We start from the raw sequence: 23,661 nt of genomic DNA on the forward strand, positions 1-23,661 counted from the left end.
TCAAGTGAATTAAGGCTACTAGATCACTGGCTGCTAGGAAGAGTCCATTCCAATCGAGCAGTAAGGAACCAATTCCCTCTTGAAGACACAAGGAAAGGTTTAGAGGAAAAGCAAGTTCTTGGAAAGAGTGAAGCACACACATGCACGTTGTCTCTGAGCTGAGGAAACTGGAGAAAAAAAAACGAAAGGGAAAAAAATAAGAGGGATCAAAGCAATCCAACTGCAAGGCAAGGCAGGTGTTTGCTTCCAGTTCACAGTATCGCAGTTAGTGGTACAGGGAGGTCTACGTAAGTGGTGGAGAGCACAAAGGCTGCCCAGAAGAAAAGGGAAGAAAGAAGTGGTCACATGACAACACAGCATTGACAGCGCTTTTTCTTTTGGGTACCTGGGGCTGGCTCCGTGGCCAGGCTTTCTTCCTTCCCTTCGGGGGATGAGGGCTCTGTGGTGTCTGAGACGGGTCTCCCGGACACCAGCTCAGCTGCGTTCCCATCAATAGTGGACACATCTGTCACCGTCTTCTCCCTCAATGACTTCTCATCGTCTTCATCAATGAGGACCAACTCAGCCTTGATGGTTTCATCATAGCCTAGCACCTTCTTCGTCTCTTCTTCATCCTCGATATTTTGGTAGCCCATGAAAATCATGGTGACGGGCTGATCCAAGTTTGCCTCCGGCCCTTCAGTGCTGGGGGCTGGAGCCTGCTGCCCTGGGTTCCCAGAAGTATGATCTTTCCTAGACTTATGGACCATTTCTAACTTGGCTTCTTTGCAGAGCATATGTTCCTTAGGGTGGCTGAGGCTCCCATCTGCAACCACAGTCCTTTCTGACACGTACCCTCCTCTTAAGCTTGATTGTCCAGCCTTCTGAATAAGCTCTTCTACATCCTTTGAGCTTAATTTGTGCACTCCGTTTTCTACTATGGTGCCTCCTGAGTGCACCTCATACACTACTTTGGTACCATCATCAAAGACTTTGACTCCTCTCTGATGGACCCCCTCTGGGCCAATGGTGGATGTAGAGAGAATCTTGGTCTCTCCTGTTTGTTTGTCTTTCTCCACATTAATTTCCATGGCGTACACAGCTTGAATGAAAACAAGAGAAAGGAAGTGCATGTTACAACAAAAAAAGCCAGTGAATGGTTAATTGCCAAACAGACAAAAAAAAAGGTGCTGTGCCCTTTCTAGTCTAACTGCCAAGCATCTTGAGTGTTAGAGTGAGTGCACTGTGGACAGAGGTGGTTATATATGTGTTTTAACACAGCAGCTAAATGCACTGGGAAGACACATGTACAGAGTTACCATATCTCAATGGCACTCACACTTCCCAGGAAGATGAGCTAAAATAAGGCCACGAGCGACTGCTGAGATCCAGTGCGACACATTACAGGGAGGCTGTAACATGCAAGTTTACCTTGATTGTGAGCATACCTTAGGCTTACAGACAATTTTAAAGCCCTTGGTTAAGATGTAACCTAGTTCCAAAATCTTAAATCTCTTTTTAAAATTCTTTTACAGAGTGTTCTACTGCTCTTTAGACACTTCCCTTTTCTGTAATGAAGATTACACAAAGGATTTTGCAGGTGGTACATAGCCATCCTCTACTGTACTCTAAAAGGGGATATTTATAAAAATTGAAAGCTATGAAAGGAGTCAGATTATATGCTCTGTAAGCTTCAGTCACTTTGTTAGGTTTCTAAGATAAGAACTAGAAAAAGAACAGACTAGAGGTGGCGTCAACCCACGACACTGCAATTTGAGGACTATACTCACAGAAAGCCTCTTTCTTCCCCCATGCACGCACTGCCAAGTCCTCGAGATTCTGCCCCATACCTCCTTCCCACCTGCCGCCTTCTTTCTGTTCTACTGCCACCACTCAATCTGAGACACTACTTCCTCTTCCCTAGATATCACGAGAGCTTCCTACATGGAAGCTTCCTACATCGGACCTTCCCAGGTCCAATCTTGGCCTCTCCAACTCATCTCGAATCCTGCTGCTGGTCTGAGCTTCCTAAGAACCAGCTCTTTCCTGTCCTGTAGACTTACATGACACTCCATAATTTCAAATCTATTACCTCAGAGACTCCCTGTGAGGCACATGGCCTGGATGGGAGGGAACTGGGCCTCAGACCCACTGAGCCAACTGTCCCCAGACACCCTTTCCCTGAATGACCCACAGATACATCAAACTCTGCAGCTGCAAAACTGAATCCATCTTCTCTCAAAACTCCCCCGTAGTCTTGGTATGAAGTAACACCAGCTCCACTACCTAGTCTTTCAAGCGAGAAGCCTCAGAATCATACCTGATTTTTCCTTTTCTTCCTAATTACCCAGAGTCAAACAACTGCTGAGACTAATTCTATTTCAGATCCATCCCCATGCATCTCCTCACCACTATCTCTATCACTACTGCCTTAGACCAGGCCCTCTTCGGCACAATTACCTGTGTTCGATTTTTAACTGCTACTTCTGTCTTTTCATCGCCAGTGGGCCAAAGACAGCTGAGGCCCCGTTTTGCATGGCCAGAGGAGCAAAGAATGGTCTTGACATTAAAAAAAAAAAAAAAAAAAAGTTAAAAAAAAAGGAAGGAGGGAAAGAACTTAAGAAAGAGAAAAGGAAAGAAAGAATTTAAGAGAAAAGGAAAAAAAAAGATATGCAACAGAGACCATACGTGGTCCACAAAGTCTAAAATATTTATGATCTGGCCCTTTACAGAAAAAGTCAGCTGATCCCTGCTAGCCTAGGCTCCACCCTGCCCACAGAGCTACCTTACTTACAAACCTTCTGTTGGCTCCTGTGTCTGCAGAGGGTAAACACCAAACTCCTTAGCTTGGCATGTGATTACCTTTGGCATTTATCTGCAATCTTCCTTTCTTGTCTTGTCTTGCGGCCCCTCTCATTCCACATACACTCCGGCCATAACAAAGTTCTCACTATTCCCAAGACATCCCCCCATTACTCATCCCTGTGCCTGCTGTCCCTCTGCCTAGACTGCCTTTTGTCCCTCCTCCACTGGCAGACCCTAGAGTCCATGTCACACCTCTGCTGATCATGGCCGTTGAGTCCCTACCTCTTGCTGAAGAACTACAAGTTCCCCAACTGTGTTAAAAAGATCCAAACTATCTTTCCAATCACATATTTCATTGCTTCCTTTCCCTCTAGAGCGACCAAAAAACACCATCTCACACCTAACATTTCCTGATTTTAAGATTCCCTTCTCTTGAAAAGTCCTTCTTTTGAGTTTCTTTATATTCAAATATGACTCATCCATCGATGCCCAGGTCAACAGCGCCCTCTTCCATGAGCTTTCTTTGATCGTCCCATCTCTAAGTCATCCCTCTCTTCTCAAGATTCGCTGAACACTTCTTCTAAACCTCTCTGAAGGCACTTATCACTTTCCATGCAGTAATATAATTATCTGTGGGAATGTTTTATTAGCTCCATAGATTCTTAGGATCCTTGAAGGCTAGTTTTTTGCCTGACATCTTTCTATGATTCCCCCTCCCTCCCAACACCTACCTTAGAACCTTTTGTAGAAAAGGTACCTGCTATACATACCTGTGTAACAGTTGCTACTAACTGAGAAGTCTAACTTGTTGTTTTAATCTAGTCACAAGTACTTTATATAATTTGACACCAATGAAAAGGTACACACAGTGATTAATGTTTGTACTGGTTAAAAAAAATAGCCAACAGTATTATTCCATCTGCTTGTGTAATAAGATACAATCTGATCACGGTTAACACTTAACTAAAAAGATTTGAAGGAAAATCCAATGCTCGATTTTTCATTGTGTCTGTTTTGAAAGTTTCACTTGCTCAGCACAAAGATGTTGAGTTTCCTTAAGTGACACAATGGGAGGCCAACCAATATTTGTCATAAAGGTACATGAGATCACACAATGACGGTGATATCAAGAGAAATATCTGTTTCTGTTATTTCCTGATTTTCCACAAAATGTGTTAGCAAAGAAATAGAATAGGTATTTAAAATTTTGCAAGGGCTCCAAAAGCCCGTTCTTTAAATATTACATTTATATTAAAAAGCACAATTTGGGGTTAAAATCTTATGTCCTATCACTATTAACACACTCACGGGACATATTTATAAATAAGAAAGGTAATGATGATTGTCAGTTATAGATACAACACCGCAAACATCCAGTAATATATGAACCAAATGATATATTGAGCTGCAATCAATACAGAGTATGGAATAAAATATTTCTATTTTTATGTCCATATCTGATAGGATACAAATTATGAACATGGGAATCTTTAGGGATGTCCCTCTCTCACTCTGCCCACCAATGAGAATGCTGTCATTTTTGGTCCAATTTTCCCTTTTCTGCCATTATAATCCCCAACCTCATCTGGTCCTTGCCTGTTCCTAGAATCAGAGACTGGATTGAAAGGAGGGATGACGAGAAGGTCTTTGCTAGAACGGTTAAGTAGATCCATAAAATAAAGAGTTGAGAAAGAAGGAGTTGGATGGAAGAGACAGTGAAAGCTGTGTGGGAGAAAGACAGGGAAGGAACATTCTGTGGCCGTGGATGACGCTTTGGAGAATTATATGTGGATGGAAGTAAAGGGAACATAAGTGCTTCTGGGTGGAGATGTGAATTGGATCCCTTTTAATATCCTTCAGGAAATATAGGTAAAGAGCAGAGTTTCTTTTTAGTGGGTTTTCTTTTTTTTGTCTGTGATTTTAAGCTGTATTTTGTTAAGTGTGACATGGCTCTGGAACTGAACCACAAGTGACATGGATTCATTAGGGTTACAGATTAATAGTTATATGTTATACACTGTTCTTTCAGTATTTCTAGAATCTGAGAGCAGAACACTTGAAGACATTTTTATAATAAAAGAAACCTAGATATGTTATGCCATAAAAGACAACATCCATATGTATTTTTTTTCCCCAGATAAGATGTTGGGCTTCAAAGGAACCACATATTTTTAGCAGGTTTCTTCAGGTTTGGTCTCACATACCTTGTCTGCCTTCACTCTCTTCTCTAGTAAGGGGGAGCCAGGCAAACACTTCGAGAAGCTCTGGTTCACACAAAGGCAATATTTTTGTTTGTTTCCAGATTTATTGAGATATTGTTGACATATAACATATGTAAGTTTAAGATGTACAATGTGATGATTCGACATACATATATACTGCAAAATGATTACCAAAATAAGGTTAGTTAACCCATTCACCCCCTCACATAACTGCCATTTTTAGGGCTGATAACTTTAAACTTCTACTCTCTTAAGACAATACTTAGACTTTATGGATACATATATGAGAATGTTATTAGACACTCAGAAAACCACACAGGAAGTGTGAACATTTATCTTAAATGTGTTGTTTATGAATAAGTATTTCTATTTTGCTCCAGTTCTCAGCCAATAATATCCCAAATGTGAACGAGGGTGGATATGAACCAGTAGGAAAATAAGACTTACATTTTAAATTCAACATTTTGTTTACGAGGCATGCACACAATTTTTAAAACGCTTCTGCTTTTTACTCCTGCCAAGTAGCGTATACCAAAGACCTCTCCTCTCCCTTACATCATGCCCTCATCTCTAACCACAAAGAACACTCTGGAATCTGCCCTTTTCTTTCCTCAAGGCTCCCCATGCCACAGGTACACAGTGATGAGGATCGTTAAGGGCTTGTTATCTAAGCTCATCTTACTGAAAAAAAATGAGGAGGGTGGTACTGCTCAGGGGAGGAAACTTTCTGGGGAGCCCTTGAAAGAGATTTTGAAAGAGCCCCATGAACAAAAAGAAAAGTATTTGAGGAAGGACCAGGAGACAGAGAAAAAAGAAAGAAGACAGTCCAATGGACATCGCAATGATGGGATGACTGAAATTTGGAAGTACGTCTTTATAAAATGATATATTTAATTATCGCACCTGACACAAGTAAGGAGAGGGGGGGAACCAACTGGCATGATTCCATTTCAGGATCGAGACAAGTGCACACAAGACAGGACTCTGCACTCTGTAAGGACAGTCACTTCCTTTGACTCACTGTGACCAGTGGGCAGAAGAATAAGGCTGAGGGTCCACGTGTAAAGTATAAAAAGACACGCCCCACTGTCATCAGTCAGTAAGATGGGAGGTGTCGGGGGAGGGAGAAAGATAGTAACTCTGAATTCCTATTCAAGTCACATCCCAATTTGGGACCTCATTTTTCCCATTTGTACAATGAAGGGTATTTTTTTTTTTAATTGAAGTATAGTTGATTTACAATGTTGTGTTAGTTTCGGGTGAACAGCAAAGTGATTCAGTTATACAAATACATATATATACATATACACACATATGTGTGTGTGTGTGTATATATATATATATATATATATATATATATATATATATATATATATATATATATATATATGGTATCCAGCTTTGATATTCCATGGTGCCATGAACAGCCTGTGTGGCTTGTGAGTCAGTGATGTGTCAAGTACTAGACGAGGGTGATTGACAGCCAGACCAGGACCACCACCCAGCGGTGAGATCACCCCAATATAATGATCGTCAAGTAGCTGGCATTACACATGGAATGTGGAAGAGAAACAATACACATGCTTGGCTTATTGAATGAACATACACATGTACAGTCTTACCCCTTTGAGTATATGATTATACATATACATGTATGTTCACTCCTTTTCTTGAGGTTGGAGATATAAAATTGGCATTGTGATGTCAATAACAATGAAAATGAGGACATTCATTCAGAGTGGACCCTCCCTCTCATCCCAGAGGGCAATCTCTAACTTCAAAGACCAGTAATCAAACATTTCTTCGAATCAACTGTTTTCCCAAGACACTGTGGTTTCAACAAAAATAAGTCAGCAAGGGCACGATGCTGAAGGACAACAAAGGCCAAAGCCGATTCTCATATCGATTTTGCTTCAGTCTTTTTGGTCAAGAAGGGCAGTTTTCAGCCTGAAAAGTGCCAGAAAGAAATTGCTAAGAGGTCATTGAAACCCAGATGAGTAGAGAAGACTGGAAAATGATAAAGCACCCAGGGATACAAATGCTGTCAGTGCTTTCGGCCCTGGGCCCCAGTTCCCGTATCAATGAATTTGTCTCAAGGATTTTATATACCAGGAAAGGCGCTGGAGGCAGTGACTCAAAGTTCTGATTTTCAAACATGAGAAGGAAGGAATTCCATAAACTACATAGAAACAGCTTGACATCAGGGCTGGCTGAATTCTAGAGTTAATTTTCAAAGAGCAGAAGCTAGGCACATGAATCTCATTTTCTTTTTTCTTCAAGGTCTCTAGGCAGATTAGGCAAATGCCAGAGATACAGCATATCTGGATCATCAGAAAGTCCCTATGTCCTTAAGCTGTCAAGGCAGAAACACATGCCTTGAATATCAGGACGATTGCCAGAACCTGTCACTGGTTGAAGGGCCATGCCCCATAGGTGCCGCGTGAGGATTCCCAAGGGCCAGGAGATCCCTAACGGCGAGCTGCAGGCCTCTGACTTTGGTTCCAACTGTTCAACGTCTTTATCAGGGAAATGATGATAAATAATGCAAGTGTGCTTTTCAGATCTGAGACGATAATTAACTGAGAGGAAAAGTTAGTGTCTTCGGAGCCACAATCGCAAGCTGTAAAAACCCGGACAACAGAGAAGACAGTTTTCTCCTTTCAGAACTGTTAAACCCTTTATTCAAATGAAATCTAATGCAGAAATACAATATGGAAACACAAGCGCCGGGGAGCTGCTGTGCTTGAAATGGGAGAGAACACCAGGGACCTGACTGCCAAGTCCCCTCACCTCAAGCCCTCCCCACCTTCCGGAGGCTCCTCAGTGACCTCAGGCCCCCCGACACTCCCGAGGGACACTTTAACAAGGAGAAATTTAATAGTCATATGAAATCTCCCAAGGCCGACAGATGCATAGCTCATCCTTACTTTTGCCTCTTGAGATTAGAAATAGAGGATTTTATGGGTTCTTCTGCACGTGATAAGGTGAAGCAGTATGTGTGCAGTTGTGGGGAACAGACCGCTCGTCGCCACTGAAATGATTCTGGAGTGATGAGTCCACTGGACAAAGGAAAGGAGGCCCAGTGGTGGCGCATGTCGCATACCTCTGAGGCTTTACCTTAGACCCGAAGCTGGAAGGCTATGATGGCAACCAAGTGAGTCGCATGGTCTGTGGCATCAAGCCCCGCTCTGTGGGGTGACAGGCTCAGCCCAGAGTGCACACGCTCGGCAGCTCTGAGCCTCGTACTTCAGAGACAAAGCGGGGAGCGTTCAGAGGGGGACACGCATGGCAGAGGGTGTCAAAGCAACCTTATCATCTCAGGACCAGCTGAAGAAACCGCGGCTGTGGGTGTTAAGGAGATGGAAAGTGAGGACCTGGGAAAGACAGGACCTGACTGCCATTTTCAACTACTTACAGGGAAATCAGAACTTAGGTTTGTTCTGAGGGGCTCCAGAGGGCAGGATAAGGACCAATGGGTAGAAGATGAAGGCAGCAGACTAACGAGAGTTCCACCAGAGGAAGCACTTCCCAATTGTCAGAACCAATTATAGACAGGATGGGCCACCTGGAGGGAGACCCAGTCTCATGGTGGGTGACTGTGGTTTTTGAGGGCCTCTTTGCAGGGCTTCTATCCCCCGGATTCCATGTTTGAATGAGGGATTGGAATAGATGCTTCCTGAATCTGCAAAGCAATGATTCTAAATAAATTCCCATTTATACAGAATCTAAAACCTCCCAAACTCCAAACAATCGGATATTTGTCATAATACTGAGTAATGACCGGTGACATTTATTAAAATGGCCCTAAGATTGCACACATTTCCAAAAGGACGTTCCTAAAGCAAGATGGATTATATCTAGGAGAAAGAATTCCATTAATGGTGAGCGCCATTGATTTGCATGCCATTCACGCTCTGAGTAGTCACTGTTAGCCATAACTGACAATTAATCTGGATGTTCTACTTCAAAAACAGCCTGGGCAAAGCAGTTAACCACATCAAAGGCAATTCCTTTCAAGACTCTGCGTCTGCGTATTTCCACAGGAGATACATTTATGCAAATTAGTTCTTAACTAATAAACAAAAGTACACGTAAGCTTATTTTTTAGAAGATTTTGAGCACATAATACTTCTTAAAAAATGCCTTTGCTACTTGGATCTTTATGTTTTTACAGTATCTCTGAAGACGAAGGATGCTAGCCTGTAACAGTATGTGTATTCTTAGGCACACAGCACTACAATCCCAGCAACAGAACACTCTTGAACTTTCTATTGCTTGTCTAGCAATCCTTTTCATATCTCTTAAAAATCAGTCCCCACACACTGCCCCTACCCCACCTCCATGAGCCGATCCATTAGCTGGGTCATACTGCATGTCCTGTGAGGTGCAGAAACATGTGGAAAGGGGCTGCAAAGCTGTTTACGCACAGCTATTGGGAGCTACCAACACTAATAACAAGCAGGGAGGTATGTGACTTTTGAAGAGTTATTATCCCCAGCTGGTCTCAGAAGTGCATTCTGGAGCATTTAAAAGAATCCACAGCTTAAGTCACTGCCAATGGTTCCTTTGTAGTATGACTGTAGGCTGCAAGTCTGGCTTATCCTTTAACTATCCGGGGATCTGCTGGCCTGGCCTGGGTTTGATCAGACACAATTTACAGTCCTCCCCGCTCCCCCCACCCCCCAACTCTAGAACCCCGTGAGTCTGTATGTAAAAGTAACATGATGCTAGGATGTTTACAGAGACACTCGGTAGATACTGAAATTTAGCCAGTGCGCGTGACAATTATGTCAATACTTGCTTGCCCTTTTATTTTACTTTTATATTAAAATAAGGAGGGACTATTTGCTTCATAAAATATTCAGGTTGGCCTGTATAAAGGACTTCCTCTGACTCAACGGTCCACGATTATTTTGTCTTATAAAAGGTGTCCTTAGGTGACTTAAACATAAATTTACCTAGATTATGTAAAGCATTATCTGATGTTCAGATTCAAGTTCACCTACATTGTCACGAACTGTACAACCTTGGCAGTTCATTTTTCCATTCAACCCCGGCCCTCAGTGCAATTCTGTGAAGAGCAAAAAGACCAGTATAGAGATTTATTGTTCACGGCTGTCCAGTTCTGATTTCCGAGGCACGTTCGCATTGAACAGAGGAAAGCAGAGCTCTCTATACGCTTTACACTCACAAGTGTATTATTTTCTAAAATCCACAATTGTGAGAAACATTAGCAAGAAACATATATTCTTTAAGTTCCTCCTTTTATTTCCCAAACATACCATAGTAGTTAAATAACTCCAGAAATGGGAAGACTTTGAGAATATATATGTTCACAATATACACACAGCTCGATTCCCAAAGGATTCCAGCAACATACTCATACGCTTTGAAAATACTTTCCCTCCAGCTTCCCGGCATAGCTCATTTGATCTTGTACTATTCCAATATGGAAAATAAAATTCCCTGGAGGCAGAGTGCAAATGAACTTTAAGAATGAGGACAGCTATAAAGACCACAAACACAAGACAGACTCCTCTGAAGTGGGAAGAAAAATGCTTTCTCATTTTCTCAATACTCCCTCCCCTTTGGTCCTCAGACACCCAGCAGGGCCCAGTGCCTGCCCTGTGTGGCCACTCTCCATCTGAAGCTGTGCTGAGGACAGGGTCCCCCCTATGTAAGGATATCTGGGCAGCCCTCATTATTAAAGCTCGGAGAAACGCAAGCTCCATGGTCAGTCCTGGCATCAAAACCAAATAGCTCCCCAGGACTTACCAGCTGCCCTGCTGGTTCCGTCCTGCCCAGGTGACGGTTGTGCTGTTCGTGAACAGAGGATTGGCAGGTCGGGGAGCTGGGAGGAAATGTAATTTACTGCATCTGGTAGCAGAGAACAGGGAATACAATTAGGCACAGTGTTGGGAGGCCCAATGGGTTCACTGCCGAGACAGCAGCTTGTTTGCCCTACATAATGGACCACAGAGGCGGTCACTGCAAGAGAGGATCAGGGTAAACAAAGACCAGCATTTGCCCAGTGACTGGTATTCAGTAGAGTAGCTGAGGTAGGAGAGATCCTGGCCAGAGAGCTCAAGCCCCAGGACAGCTCTATGTATTAAAAGATTCATCAGAAAGCTCTAGATTCTAAGAGTACAATGAGTTCAGGGGGGGGAAAAAAAAAAAAGACAGAGACAAAGAGATGGACTAGTGAGAGACATTATAAATTTGGTGGAATTGGCCAAATGTGGGACCTCAAACTAGAAACGTGCCTTAAGCAGAACTGGAAAATAGATTTGGGGCTCTTTCCTTAAACTGGAAATATAGCTTTATGTGCCTGATTCATGCAGAAGACTAATTTTGTAGGCATTTAAAAAAAATTCCAGAATTTATCCCACAATTTCAGTACTTCTGGCTGGTGTTTCAGCTAGAAAATCCTGAGATTTCAAATAACAGCACCCAGTGAACTCACCATGAGCTCAGTTGCAAGGAATGAGGCCGTGCGACAGAGGGAGACCAGCTCTGCTTGGGAAAATACCTTGAAAGCCCACTTAGGGAGATGGAGGACACAGAAGTCAACAGGCATGCCAAAGTATTAGAGGAGAGGAGGAAACCACTGATGTGAAACAAGGAGAAGAATCTGTGTATCCCCCAGAGAGAAGTGGGAAAGCGAAGGAACATTCTAGAAAGCTGGGCTCTAGGTGATGTGATTCCTTCCTTGTGTCATGGCCACATCCCAAAATCCTGGAATGTCAATCACTCGTCAATGATCACATGTATCTGCTTACCGCATACTTCCACTGAATGGCCCATAGTCACCTCACGCTCAACATGTCCAAAATGGAACTCTCATCTCCGCTCATCTGCTCCTTCTCCTGTACAATGTACCTCAGCTCACTGGCACCATAATTCACCCAGGATCCTGGGTGGTGTCCTTAACTTCCCCTCCCAGTGGCCAGTTAGTCCCTAGCCTCTACCCACTTCCCACATCTGTCCCGTCCCGCGTATCCCCATCGATACCGCCTTAGTTCTGGCAGGTTTCTTTTTTCTCTTTTAAATTTCATGCAGGAGAGGACTGCAAACAGACACCAGATTAGGATTAGTTCAGTTATATGCCGATTAGACCACTGCTGACTCACGTGTGTCTGAATAACCCAGAATATACTGACATTGGACCATCATGTTCTGTGTGAGTGGATGGGGTGGAGTTTCTCTAAGAGAATGGGTTTGTCTATCAGCCTTTTGGGGAGATGGAACAGGAAGTCAGGAGTCAGCAGGCAGGCAGGCCCTGGGTTGGAGTGAGGCTCTGGTTACTGTCTCTCCCTGGGGCCTCATGTGTGCTGGAGTTGGGCCCTGGGTCGGGCAGACATGGTTGAAGGTCCTTCACCGCAAGGAAGGAAGATGACCCTTTGAGATGATGGCGGGCTGGGAGATGGCCATGAAGCAGCCTGTAGGGACCCTCTGAAAGGGGCCTGGATTGGAGCCAGAGCCTCTGAGTGTGGCCACATGTCCAAAGTTGCCCATTATTCTCCATGTTGAGCTGCCCTGCCAGCATTCCTCAAGTTAGGTTGCAGCCTCTGCTCTCACTCTGGGGAGCTGTGGGAAGGGTCTGGGCCCCAAGGTAGCACAAGGCAGGACCAGAGGTAGCAGCAGCTGGGGGTAAGTGGGGCTTGAGCGGGTAGAGGGAGATTGCTAACAGTGGCCCATGGGAAGGAGGGAGCAGCAATGTGGGGTTAGAGAGACAGTTTAGGGGACAAGAGATGACCAGAGCAAATGTGCAGAACTTCTGAGCTTCCCTGAGGATTTCCAGAAATCCGTGGAATGGCAATCACGGTAAATCTGGCTTCCTGCATTCAAATGAGATGGAGACTCAAGCCGTTAAGACCAGGTAAGACTCTGTGGACTGGTCACACGTGTCTGGTACATCCTATGCTACATATAGAATTTCCAGGACATCTTTGCATTCTGAAAGTTTTAGCAGCTAGAAATAAAAGCCACTCACAGGTGGGGAATTCTGCATGTGATTCCTACTGATTACGTTTCAGGCTCCCCGAGAGGCTGCTCCCTGCCAGATGTGAGTGGGTGATGGAGTTACCTTTGCCCAGTGGTCACTGGCTACAGGCCTGAGGACAGCAGCTCTTGTGGGGCTGGGGAGCCATGGCTTCTGCTAAGAGATAAGGGGGTGGCGAGGAGTGGGGCATGAGGAAAAGGACAAGGCAGCCCCTCATTATATCATTAAGTAGTAAACCCTAAGGTTCTGCAGCAGGGAGGGTGTCTGATAGACCAACACCAGGAATAAGAAACAGGGCCTCCGAAGCTTCCACAGGGAGATGTCTTCCTGTGGCCTCAGTCAGTAAACTGCCCTCTTCCTGCCAAAGTCAGGGTGGTCTATCATGCTCCTTCCCACCACCCGAGAAGGCAGAGAACAGTCACTTACAGAGCAGAGGTGTAACATGAGTGCTTCTCGTTAGTTCTGGCACTGCTGAAATCTTTATGAAGAACACAGATAGCTAAAGCTAGAGGAACAAAACTGATGAAAACTCTCCTGAAATCGTGACTTCTGGGCAACTGAAGACACACTGAGCTGTCCCAACAATTGGTATGAAGGTGTTTTTGGGGTTTTTTTTTGACCACACCCTGTGGCACGCGGGATCTTAGTTCCCCAACCAGGGACCGAATCCGTGCCCCCTGCAAAGGAATTGCAGAGTCTTAATCACTGGACTGCCAGGGAAGTCCCTGGTATGAGGGTTTTGATGTGGGAAAGGTCCCAGGCCACCCCAGACTGGGATGAGATGGAAATCTACAAAGATCAGTCTCAAACAGCAAGGATGAGATGGGCCCAGGACAGACATTTTCCTTTGCCAGTTCTGGCCAAGGGTTTCACACCAGCTCCTCGGTGGGTAAAGAACAGAGGTAGCTCTAGGTACATACCACATGCAATTTATACTTACACAAAACACTGGGCCTATTTAGGGCAGTAAAAACAACCCACCCAATCGATGAGGACTCTGCCATGTAACAAGTGTGTGTGTGGGGTGGAGAGGAAGTGAGGGGGGATCAGCATGTATGTTGCCAAGAAATTCTACTCCAGATTGGAATACACTGCTCTTGGTTGCCAAGGCTACCATGTAGTCAAAAACCATTGGTGATCCAGCAGTCCGATACCTTTGTTTTCTCTGAAAAGCACAGGGAGACATGCACAGGGTACCTGAACAGCGGTCGTTACACATGCACACGCCAGCTGCCGACTCATTAAACTGGAGACGCTTCTGCTGATTATCTGCAGCATCTTGTACAGTTATGTAATTTCAGTTGGGCCTGGATTCTGTAATCATCGTGCTTCGGAAGTTGGGTATCTGTCCTAAGCATCATTATTCTACAATCATTTTTTTGTTAGGTCTTAGTAACAACAATTGCTTGATTCTAAGAGGGTCTTGGCACTTTGAAATCAAAGAAAGAGAAAAGATTTAGACATCCCAAAGTCCCTCAACTGGATGTGCTTCATGATGAGTTTCTACTCTCAGATCACAGAGCGGCCTGTAAACACTGACTGCATTCTTGGAAGGACGTGCTCCCTCCTTCAAACTTTTCTTTGCCAGCAGATGTGGTGTAATGGAAAGGTCTCCCCAGACTTAGTTATAACCAGACACGGTAGGAATCATCATCCAGGGTGACAAGGCCATGGAAACTTTTCCCTGGCCACTTCTTGGGATCCCTGAGACTTCTGCATCCTTTTAAGCCTGAGCTCACCCATCCTGTCAAAAAGTGATGAAGGATGGAATCATGAAGGTGATTTTTTTCTGTAGGTTCCCTTCTCAGTCACAGTTGTGTTTCTTACCATCTTTATGAACTACTTAGGTGAACAGATGAAAATAGTGGGAAGTACATAGTACAGGCGGAAATGAGAGAAGTTCAGGGTGAAAGCGAAAAAGAGAGCAGTGAGAGTTTATCACATGGCTTCATAGATGCTTGTTAACAAGTCATAGACTACATGTGTCTCCATGGCCCACACAGCTTTCCCTGGGACATGACATGCAGGCTCCATCCTTTCCCTAATTAGAGAGAGAAGTCTAGGAAAGGCCCTGGTTTGAGAAAAAAAGAAGTGAAAGCATAAAAAGTTGATGTGGGGCTTCCCTGGTGGCGCAGTGGTTGGGAGTTGCCTGCCGATGCAGGGGACGTGGGTTCGTGCCTCGGTCTGGGAGGATCCCACATGCCGCGGAGCGGCTGGGCCCATGAGCCATGGCCGCTGAGCCTGCGCGTCCAGAGCCTGTGCTCTGCCAACGGGAGAGGCCGCAGCAGTGAGAGGCCCGCATACCGCAGAAAAAAAAAAAAAGTTGATGTGGACGCTTCCGATATGTGGGTATCTGTGGGTCGATGTCTGATACTGTGTCACTGCTGATAACGTACACGGCCTCTGGGCAGCCCTAGCACGAGGGAAGCCCGCTATCCTTCCCATGCTGCCACCCTCAACTCCCCAAAGTAGGCAAGGCCACCTCTTCAGTCCGTGCTCCACCCCCAAAGCACAGAACAAATGTCCTGATTTGGCCACACCCTAGAAAAGGTTCCAGAACTATCGAAAGTCCTCCTCCTGGAGTCCCTGCTTGCTCGCCCCTGACTTGCCTCTGAGCATATGCGCTGGACACATGAATTTAATTTAATACCTTCCCAAAGATCACCCAAGGAGCCAAAATCCAGATCCCCTGCCTCTTACTTGCTGGAGGGTGGCGGGGAGAACCCCGACAAACCAGTTTTTTTGTTTGTTTCCTTTTTTGCTGAAGTTAGAATTATCGTGATTGCAAGGATCTCTGCTAATCCAGAAAAATGCATTATCCATCTCTGCATTTTAAAATCTTTAACCATATATTTCCAAAAGACATTGGGAAAACACTGATGCCAACACTTATTCTGGCTCCTGGTCATCTTCCTAATTTAGAGGTTGACCTCATAAGAATCAGGTGAGCAGATGTATCTGATCTTCTGACAAGTCCCGGCATTTTAAGACAGGTCTAGCTGAGGGCCAGAGGGAAAGAGGGAATCAAGTGGTTTTCATGAGTTTGTAGCTAACAGAAGAGCAAGGGGAAGGCTGAGAAGCACACAATCCCAAGTTCATCACACGGCCCCAGTGAAGGAGAGCGGAGGGGAGGGGACGGGAGGGGAGAGCAGAAGAAGACCCACTCCTGCCAGGGTGGGGTTCAGGAAGCCGGGGCCCTGCTCCCACCCTTCACGTGCTCCTGGCCAACCATGCCCCACAGGGAGGGAGGTTCTGCCCAGCCCTGTTTCCCTGGAAGGCTGGAGAAACTGCAGTTTTCTGATTCAAAGTAAAACCAGAGGCCTTAGGAAGGTTTCCTAAACATCAGATGATGGGCTCCTGCCGCATACTGTAACCTGGAGACCTAACCACCAGCACCAGTGGCCTCATCCTTACCAGGGAACTGGCCCTGAGGCTGGCGCTCTTGGCGGAACATATTTCAAGAGAGATCAAAGCAGTGAACCTTGGGGACGAAATGGGAAGGAGAAGAGCCAGGCCAACTGTGTAAGCCTGGAAAGAGTTGGTCAAGAAGCAGTCCTTAAAGAGGAGAGGCAGAGGAGACGGGGGGCATGGCCCTCCTGAGCACCCGCAAACAGCGCTTCCCTTCTTTCTGATGCCCTTACAAACCAACACATCGCGTCTCCTGGTGAGCCTGTGTTAATGAAACCCACTAAGCTGATGGATGAAAATATTCAGGTACAGATGGGGAGAGAGCGCTTACACTTACCTCCATCCGTACTGGAGAAGCTCTGTGGAAACAAAAGCAGGGCAGAGCGTCACTACACACGTGGGGAGATGACCCCTCACTCATTTAACCCATCTTTCTCCCCCAGAACTTGACTGTGGTGGGCAAACCTCATGCTTGCTTTCCTTCTGGGAAATTTGTTTGGGATCCTAAAATTTAAGGGAAAGGTTTACCCTTCCCACCTTACACCGAATTTCTCCTACAAGAGATAAATTTCAATTATTCAGCAAATACCCTGGGTTGTGTTGGAGAAGTGACATCAGAAAATCCCGCCTTAAAATGAATGTGATTAGACTGCTTTCCTATCAACTGTTGGGTACCTGGGGAAACACGTATTATAAAATGGAGGGAGGGTCCTGAGTTATTCACAGCCTGCTGGCTTTATGGATCCTCCCTTTGCTACACAGTACCGTCTGTTTGCACAGACAGGCATACCTCATTTTACTGGGCCTCAATATTGCATTTTTTACAAACTGAAGGTTTTTGACAACCCCCAGTTAAGCAGATCTGTCAGCACCATTGTTCCAACAGCATTATTTTTTTAATTAAGGCATGCACATTTTTTTTTACACATAATGCTATTGCTTACTCAATAGACTATAGTATAAACATAATTTTTATATGCACTGGGAAACCAAAAAATTCATGACATGCACTTTATTGCAATATTTGATTAATTTCAGTGGTCTGGAACCAAACCTGCAATACCTCCGAGGCATGCCTGTACGGTAAAATTTCATGTTTTACTGACGCTTTGTTTTTGGAGTTCATGCCCATTTGATATGGTTTTGTCTTTGGCCTTTTTATAAAGGAAAGACTTCAAGCCACAGGGAGTCTGTTTAATCTGCTTCATAAGAATTGGTTTTAGAATTCTAGGGTCTAATGGGAGATGACTTTTCAGGCATTAGGCATATAAAGGGTTTGGACCGTAGGGAGATGGGGTTAATTTCATGACTCTTCTCTGTGCTTCTGGTGGGCCAGGTGGACCCACCCCTGAAGACAGGCCACTCTCAGCTTCAGAGATGGTGCCGGTCCTCACGCATCTGCCCCTCAGAGTGTGTGGCTTAGTCTTCTCATCAGTACCAACCGGCCTTTTCTCCAATTGGCATCATTCTACGAGCGCTTACTTCCTCAGGGATATAACTGAGAAATCACATTTGTTTCCTTCACCTTCTGAAAGTCCTTGAAGGATTTTTCTGTCTCCTTTAGTTTCTCTAGGATGATTTGCTCTTTGGCAGATATCTGGGACTCTTCACTTTCCAGTGCTTGTATTTCCTGTTCCAGCCTGGAAAACACACAAACAGAGGACAGGTTACTCTACTGTCCTGCCACCCCTGGACCAGAGAGCAGCTTCTTCTTGCTGGGTGACTTCCTGGCGGTCTGCATTTTACATGATGCTGTGGTACCCGGCCAAGGCTTTTACCTCACAGAGCATCCTGTGTTTCCAGCTTTGCCACTAAGCAGACACTGATCAAAGGAAACCAACCCAGAGGTGCTGCCACCAGGTCACTGCCGCCACTTTGCAGTTTGCTTTGGTGCCTCCCCTTCTCTTCACGTGTACATTCTTAACTTGGAGGTAGATGGCTTTACATAGCATAGGACACACTCTCTGCCCGAGAATCTCAGAATAACTGCTCTTCTGTCAGCTTGGCCAAGGGTGGAGAGCCAGTCTTGCTCAAAGGGAATATGTTGCCGAGAAATGGCTGATGGCCAGTACCCTTGGGAACCTGCTGTCACCTTCCTCAGTGGCCTAACCTCTACTACCAAGAAGACAGGAGATGGAAGGGACTGATATGATTGCCCCCACTCTTCTGAAACTTTCCTCAGTTTTTACAACCCACTTCTCTATTTCCTGGAAAGGAAATTTCAGCACAGCCAGGAGACTCTGGGAATATTCCAGAACAGCAGCTACAGTGATGACTTGGGGGAAGTCTTGGCAGCTCTATTCTTGTAATGAAATGATAGTAACAACCATTTAGCTTTTCCTGAGCACTAAATCTGTGCCAAGAGCTGAGCTAAGAATTCATATGGATTATTGTATCTAACCTTCCCAATGACCCTATGACCCTATGAGCCAGGAATTCTCATTTTACAGATGAGATCATGAAGGCTTGGCTTGGTTAAGAAACTAGTTTACTGGTGCAGAGCCTTGAGGCTAGGGTTCAAGCCAGGAAGTGTAACTCTAGACCCTGTTCCTCACCGGCGCTAAACTCTAGCCACATGGGCTCTACAGTACTTCACATATGCCCTGCCTTGTTACACACTGAGTGTGCTGGTATACTAGGGTGGTGCTGGAATGCACCAATGTCTTTGGAGGTTATGAAGGGATGGATGTTCCCCTGCCTACAGGACTCCAGATTATTATGCTTCCAAATCGTTTGCTCTGAATTTATTCGTTCATTCATTCAGTTCTGCTTTTGGTCTCCTTCCCTCTGTTGGGCTGGAAGCTTTTCTGCAGAGTCTATGCCTGCCTCCCCCTGCTCCTCTTCCATCTTCTAATCTGCTGTTGGGAACTGGCTAGTGAGATCTTCTGAGGGGTAAGGAACACCAAGATACAGCCATGGGATTTTTGCACTGTATCCCTCAGAGGCCTTTTCTGTTTCCTTACTAGACATCAGAAAAATGACCTCTGGATGGATAAGACTTTGCAGCAATTACTTTGGGTTATGAAGACAAACACTATACGTCATGGTGTCCCCTCCAAATGAACACAGCTTCAGATATACTGATTATCTCCCTCACAGTAAAAGTGGCAGTCCTTCTGATGACAGCATCTAGCCTCCTAATACCTATAGAGCCTCCACTCTTACCAATAAGTCTACTTCATTTTATGCTTTAGACAGAGCTACTCCTTATTTGTCCATTTGTGCCCCATGATTTTCCCTCCTTCAAGAAACTCATTTCTAAACCCTAACCATTTTTGAAGTCTTAACGCAGATATCATCCACCCCATGAGGCTTTCAGATTCACCACCAGGAAATAATAAGACCAGAGGTTTTATCAAGTCTACTATATGTTAGTGCAATGGTTCTCAACCAAGGTGCTTTTGTCCCCCAGGGCATATTTGGCAATGTCTGGGGATATTGTGGCTATCCATCACTCAAGGAGAGTAGAGTTGGTGCTACTGGCATCTAGTGGGTAGCAACTGATAAACATCCTCCAAAGCACAGGACACCCCCCACAATAAGGAATGATTTGCGCCCCCCGCAAATCAACATTGCCAAGGTTTAATAGTTCTAAGCCCTGTGTTAGAGTATACACACGTTGTTAATTTCCCCTACTAGAGTATAAATTCATCATGGTGAGGGCACAAATGCTCAATACAAGTATGTTGAATGAATGAAAAAGCTGAACCAAGTTGCAAAAAAGTCATAGCTCAGCCAAGATGAGATCTTCAGGATTTCTGAGACCCAGGTAATTCTTCAGCAAGCTTTGACTTGAGAGGCTGTGTGTGGGCTGAAATGCAAACAGAATCTAGAGGAGAGGGGCCAAGCAACACCAATATATAAACAAAGAGATATCAACCTTGGCTGTTCCAAATGTTCAGCAAACCTTTTACACACATCTGTGTAAATTACTTTGGGAGGAATCAAGGAAAGGAATATGAGGCTGGAACAGGGACAACTCAAATGATCTATAAATGGAACTAATTCACTGGGTAGAGGAGCTCTGGGCTAGAGGGTTCCTGGAGAGATTGGATGATAGCACTGGCCAGGTGCTATCACTGAGCAGATTTCATCTGAATCTCAAAAAACCGAGTCCCTCAGCAGATAACTAGGATGTGGGTAGATTCCATTATTCTAAAACAAATTCCCTCCCTTCCCCCTTCCCCTCCATGGGAAGAGTATATACGTCCCCGACCCACTGATGTTGGGTCACATGATTCGCTTTGGCCTCATGGTGGGTGGGATGTACTTCCCTGCCCCTTTGGGTGCAGCCATGTGACCTGATTTAGCCAGTGGGATGTTAGCAGACATGACACAAACAGAGGTTTGGACTGTGTCTACCCCGTTGGACTTGTCCTCTTGTGCCTCTGCTGGCACCAAGAGAACAGCTTCTCTGGGCAGCTGCTGTCCCTTCAGCCTGCACCCCAGAAGGAACACATGGGGAGTGGACAGGAGCCCAACCCAGAATCAGAAGCCATGCCCAGTCAGACCTGCACCTTCAATTAGAGCCACTCAGCTAAGCCCAGCCTAGATCAGCCAACACCCAGCCTACTCCTCACAGAAGTGTGAGCAAGTACAAATGATTGTTGTTTTAAACCACTGAGTTTGAGAGCAGTTTGTCAAAGAGCACTATTGTGACAACAGCTAACTGACACAGTTCAAACATGTACCATAATGTTCACTGTAGCACTATTTACAATAGCCAGGACATGGAAGCAACCTAAGTGTCCATCAACAGATGAATGGATAAAGAAGATGTGACACATATATGCAGTGGAATATTAGCCATAAAAAGAAATGAAATTGAGTTATTTGTAGTGAGGTCGATGGACCCAGAATCTGTCATACAGAGTGAAGTCAGAAAGAGAAAAACAAATACCATATGCTAACACATACATATGGAATTTAAAAAAAAGAAAAAAAAGGTTCTGAAGAACCTAGGGGCAGGACAGGAATAAAGACACAGATGTAGAGAATGGACTTGAGGACACGGGGAGGGCGAAGGGTAAGCTGGGACGAAGTGAGAGAGTGGCATTAACATATATACACTACCAAATGTAAAACAGACAGCTAGTGGGAAGCAGCCGCATAGCACAGGGAGATCAGCTCGGTGCTTTGTGACCACCTAGAGGGGTGGGAGGGAGACACAAGACGGAGGGGATATGGGGATATATGTATACGTATAGCTGATTCACTTTGCTATACAGCAGAAACTAAAACAACACTGTAAAGCAATTATATTCCAATAAAGATGTTAATAAAATATACATATGTGTATGTTAGAGAGATATATATTATATATGTGTGTATTATATATATTATATCCTAATGATATATTTCCTAATAATATATATTTATATAAATATAGGTATATATGTATGTGTACGTATATCCCAATAATACCTGAAGCTAAAAGGTTAGAAAGACTATAATCTACCCTCTCCCCATTTCCCACAATCCTTAGAGAAATCAGGAGGGATACAGAGCACCCCTTCATGAGCGTTAAGTTCGAGAAAACAGGAAAGTATCCATGGTAGTTGTCTCTGGGTAATGAGCTACTGGGTGATTTTAATTTTCTTCCTTATAATTTTCAATATTTCCCCAATTAAAAAAAACCTCATGTATTCCTTATCTAATCAGAATAAAAACAGTAAATCACTTAAAAAAAATGCCTGCTCTGGCCTAGTGCTGAGAAGGCTGCCTTTCACAGGCTGTGGCACTGGAAAGGAGCCGGGGTCCCAGCTTCTCCTGGGTCGAGTGAGGGGTTAAAATGGGCATAGTATCGATTTACATTCAATTCAACCAACACTGACGGAGCTTGTCTGGCTGGACTCAGAGTCAGGCACTACAAGGGATTCTGGAAAAAAGTTGGGTTAAAAATATCTGACTTGGGGGCTTCCCTGGTGGCACAGTGGTTGAGAATCTGCCTGCCAATGCAGGGGACATGGGGTCGAGCCCTGGTCTGGGAAGATCCCACATGCCGCGGAGCAACTAGGCACGTGAGCCACAGCTACTGAGCCTGCGCGTCTGGAGCTTGTGCTCCGCAACAAGAGAGGCCGCGATAGTGAGAGGCCCGCGCACCGCGATGAAGAGTGGCCCCCACTCGCCGCAATTAGAGAAAGCCCTCGCACAGAAATGAAGACTCAACACAGCCAAAAATAAATAAATAAATAAATAATATCTGACTTAAAAAAAAAAAGGCTGACTATAACTAACTCACTTCTTCCGATGAAGCAGGCTCAAGTGATTAAGAATTCTCTGTGACCTGATGCCCACTGGCTGGCCCAATTGTGTCCACTGCCCGGGCCCTATGGGTTTCAGGGCTCTTGGCTATATAGATCAAGTGCTAAAGATTTGGGTCGTGATACTGTGTAACTGAGAAGGAACGGAGAGAGAGAGAGGAAAAAAAAGCAACAAAACTAGACTTTCACGATAACACCACCTGAGTTTCATCCAAAGGGAATGAACTCAGGATATCGACAGTTTATATAAGTCTGAGTGAGTCAGATCCAAGCAGCAGCTTTCTCTACACATGCACATGTGGGCACTGGACGGCCCAGACTGACATCTTTTCGTGGAAAACCTGAGTCCCAGGGCTGAGGAGCTTCCCAAGAAACCGAGTGTCATGGGGTTAATAAGAGTCATCCCAGTTGGGCTAGAAATGTCAATGTTTTGTAGTTTCATGACCGAAATCTAATGCAGTCTTCCCTGGAGGAGCCAAGCTAAAAATAAAGAATTGGCAGGAAGTGTAATTTACACTCAAGGTTAACCAAGGCTCCTTAGGCTGAGACAGGTGCATGTAACAGCCTCTGACTGGCTTGCTCAGTTTCTCCTGAGCAAGCAGCAGACTGTAATAGACAGTAAAGAAAGGTGACACACTGCAGCTGTGCACGTTCAGTCTACTGGCGATGAGGTTGCAATCCTGGCCAAATGGTCTCATAAAATCGACCTAACCCCAACAGACCTTCCTAATGGGAAAATACAAAGGACGTATGGCGCTATACGGTGCATCGATCATTCTCTCATTTCAAAGTCCATGTATATATCCATCCATCCAACTTAATGTAAGCACCTTCCTTCCATCAGGCGCTGTGCTGAACATCAGGGACAGAGAGCTAAATCAGCCACGGTGTCTGCTCGGGCGAGCTCTTGGTAAAGTAATGAGAATAGCCAAGTAAACACATAAATTTCAAGAGAGCCCAAAAAGAGCTGGAGGAAAGAACA

At 44.9% G+C, this 23,661-nt stretch overlaps 1 protein-coding gene across 2 annotated transcripts in view; it reads right to left on the reverse strand.

The window, feature by feature from the left end:
• Nucleotides 1-341: 341 nt before the first annotated feature.
• Nucleotides 342-23,661, reverse strand: part of LOC132523446 (paralemmin-2) — a 153,123-nt gene continuing 129,803 nt past the window's right edge. The window contains exons 4-7 of one of the 2 annotated variants that reach the window (XM_060154651.1): nt 17,942-18,056; nt 16,754-16,775; nt 10,782-10,883; nt 342-1,081 (exon numbers count right to left, since the gene is read on the reverse strand). In XM_060154651.1, the coding sequence (XP_060010634.1) occupies nt 342-1,081; nt 10,782-10,883; nt 16,754-16,775; nt 17,942-18,056 (979 nt within the window). The remainder of the gene's footprint in view (nt 1,082-10,781; nt 10,884-16,753; nt 16,776-17,941; nt 18,057-23,661) is intronic. The other variant, XM_060154650.1, reaches the window with a different exon arrangement.

This window comes from Lagenorhynchus albirostris, chromosome 7 (assembly GCF_949774975.1).
Source record: "Lagenorhynchus albirostris chromosome 7, mLagAlb1.1, whole genome shotgun sequence".
In the NCBI taxonomy this organism is placed as follows: domain Eukaryota; kingdom Metazoa; phylum Chordata; class Mammalia; order Artiodactyla; family Delphinidae; genus Lagenorhynchus; species Lagenorhynchus albirostris.